Source organism: Salvia hispanica, chromosome 6 (assembly GCF_029641045.1).
Source record: "Salvia hispanica isolate PSC_SH4W2 chromosome 6, Shi_PSC_v1, whole genome shotgun sequence".
NCBI classification, from domain to species: domain Eukaryota; kingdom Viridiplantae; phylum Streptophyta; class Magnoliopsida; order Lamiales; family Lamiaceae; genus Salvia; species Salvia hispanica.
This window is the reverse complement of record NC_142697.1, coordinates 30,327,867-30,331,016: the sequence shown is the minus strand read 5'-3', so window position 1 is coordinate 30,331,016 and position 3,150 is coordinate 30,327,867. Positions and strand designations below refer to the sequence as shown.

Genomic DNA, 3,150 nt, shown 5'->3' with positions numbered 1-3,150 from the left:
ATTTTGGCCATGGAATCCTTCATTATGAGAATCTAGAAACCTTATAGCTTTCAACAAATATTTATCTGCCAAACAATGTGCACATTCTAGACCTCACAATATATTACTCAAATATTACTTCATTATTAATACTAATTATATTAATAATGACACTCCTTCAGTTTATTTGTATCTGCATTAAAGATTTAACTATTTTTGGGAAAATTATTTTAGGAGTGTTATTGCCATGTGTTTAATATATTTTAATGTTAGGCTTGTCATTTTGGTGTCTCACCCACATTTTTTTCTACATTCGTTATTTTATTAATTAAAAATATTTATATATAGTTTAAGATAATTAGTTAGGAATATACTATCTCTGTTCTTTTTCAATTTTCGACATAGTAATTGACTTATACTCAATATTTTATTTTGTAATATTAACTAAATTAAGGTCATGCACTTAAAGAAAAGGTTACGGGACATAAAAGAGATCAATATTAACCACATACATTAACATTACTTAAATTAATATATCTATACATGCTATGCACTCTCTCTTATTTAATCACCATACATATTACATACAAGCCAAGCCACATCTTAAGTTATTAATTAATTAACTAATTACATCTTCCACAAGTCTCTCTCTCATCATCCACGTACACTAGAGACTTCCCTCAAGTAAATTAATGACGTGACTTGCTTCACATATATATACACACACACACCACAAATACATATGAAGTATACCTCAAATTTGACACACTAAAACTTTACAAACAAACTAAACTCATCCTCAAAAAACAACTACCATCTCTTTCAAGTAACACCACAACTACTTACTTCATTATATCATCCAACAAACTCATATCATCAATCTCCATTTCACAATAGCATGATCAAGATCAACGTCAACGACGAGTATCTCTGCGTGGTCAGGACAAAATCCTTCGCGGATTTCTTCGTGCACGCCCAGCTACTCCTCGTGCCCTCGTCCCCATCCGACCTCCTCCTGAACCCGAGCCAGGAGACGATAGCCTCGCTCCTGAAGTCCTCGGTAAATTCAAGAGAGTTGAATTCGATCTTATTGGACTACTTCAGCATCAGTGCAGAGGCATCACACCTCTGCACGAATATACTCAAAACCTTAATCCATCTCCAAACCATCTACAGATCGATCAGCAATGATCAAATCATCGATCCAGACACGATATCTGATCTCCTGGACAGCCCCTTGCCCTCGGGCCTCGACAGGAGGGGGTTTGGGGAGATCCAGGAGAGGCAGGCGCGGGTGCTGGAGCGGCTGAGGTCGAGCAGGAAGAAAATGGCGGGGAAATTGAGGGTTTTGGAGTTTGTGTGGGGGTGTGATAGGGTTGTGGTGATGAGAGGGGTGGTGGAGCAGCTGGATGTGGCGGCGAAGGGGGCGTATATATTGAGGAGGGATTTCGACACGATGGGGAGGGCGGTGGAGAGGATCGGGGGAGAGATCGAGCACGATAGGGCGATGGTGGAGAGGGGGAGGGGTGTGGAGGTGGTGAGGGAGAGTGAGTTTGGGGTGAGGAGGCAGGCGGAGGAGTTGGAGGAGCATGTGTATCTTTGTTTGCTTACCATTAACAGAGCTCGAGCTATGGTGGTTAGGGAGATTTGCAGGAGTTCTATGACCTAGATTAGTATCATAGTATGTGTATTTATGTATATGAAGGGGTTGTGTAGATATATTTATGTTTTCCTTCATTTGTACTATTTGTATTGCATTTTAATTATATTGTTTTCGTTTATGAATTGGAAAAAGATGAGATTTGTTTTATGATTATAATGTTTTGAACTTCATGCTAATGTTCTGATTTAATGTGAATGACATGCTTCTTTTTGAGTGGTACGTTAAATGAAAATGGTAATCCCTTAATCCAACATGAGTCTCGTTTGAACTCAACACGAATTTTAACAAATATTTCATATACAAAAAGTGAGTAAAAGAAAATAGTGAAATGTAAAACTCATTTCTATGCTCCTTCTGTCTCATTATAAATGAAACGTTTTCTTTTTTTGAATTGTTCAATTGAAAATGAAACAATTCCTAAAAAGTCAGCCTTTTCCGAGCACCATATGAGCTCGATGAAAAAGTGCTCGGAAATAACCATATACCGAGCATATATCGAGCACATGATGTGCTCTGCAAATGGCTCGCCGGAAACAATTCCTAAAAAGGGAAATACCATCCCTACTTTTTCCATATTATTCTCTCTTCATTAACTAATAAAACAATACTCCCTCCATCCCATAGTAGATGTCACACTTGAGAGATGACACGAGATTTTACGAGATGTTATTTTGTGTGTTAAGTGGTGAGAGAAAATATAATTTTATAATTGATGTGAGAAAGAACTTTTTCCAAAAGAGGAAATGTGACATCTTTTGTGGGACAAACTAAAAAAGAAAGTGTGTCATCTATTATGGGACGGAAGGAGTACTATATTAAATTTCGAACCTAAAAATAAATGTTTCATATTTAATTGGACGGAGAGAGTGTAATAAAAGGTGAGTGAAATAATTTTGTGGAATGTGAAAACTACCTATCATTTTGAGTAAGAGTAAACCGAGATTTTTAATTGTGGACGAATTAAAATAGTAATCTAGCACTGCTAATGACGGATGACGGGCAGAGGATGTATTTATTAGTGATTGTGGCCTTTAAATGTATAGCTCAGATGAAGTTTGGAAAGACGAGTGATGCTGGAGAGTGGAGAGATCGGTTGGAGGCTTCATCAACGTCTTATAATTAACTTATAAGGCCAGCTCCAACGATTACATTAAACTCAAATTCATTTTTGAGTATATGTCACATAAAAAATAATTTTATTTTAATCATTTACACTAACTTCAAATTTTACACCATTTTTTAAGTATGCGTCTCACAAAAGTTTTGCAGTAGCTACAATATTACCCATATTTGGTGTTTATTTGTAGAAAAATGCAAAAATGAGTTTGGATTTGCAATATGATTGGAGAAGTTTTTTCACCAAAAATGAGATTTGAGGAAGAGAGATCAACTGAGGAAGTATGGAAAGTACTAATTTTCGAAGATATGTCTTTTTAAACCTACAATAAGCCTTTATATTGGCATACAAAATCGTAAACATAGATTGATTTAAATCATAAGGAAAAAAA

General features: G+C 36.1%; 1 protein-coding gene across 1 annotated transcript; it reads left to right on the top strand.

Moving 5' to 3' along the window:
• Positions 1–750: 750 nt before the first annotated feature.
• LOC125203807 (UPF0496 protein At3g49070-like) lies at positions 751–1,799 on the top strand. The gene has a single exon (XM_048102262.2). It carries the CDS (start codon positions 878–880, stop codon positions 1,646–1,648), a length of 771 nt encoding a protein of 256 aa, XP_047958219.1. The 5' UTR covers positions 751–877; the 3' UTR covers positions 1,649–1,799.
• Positions 1,800–3,150: the final 1,351 nt, after the last annotated feature.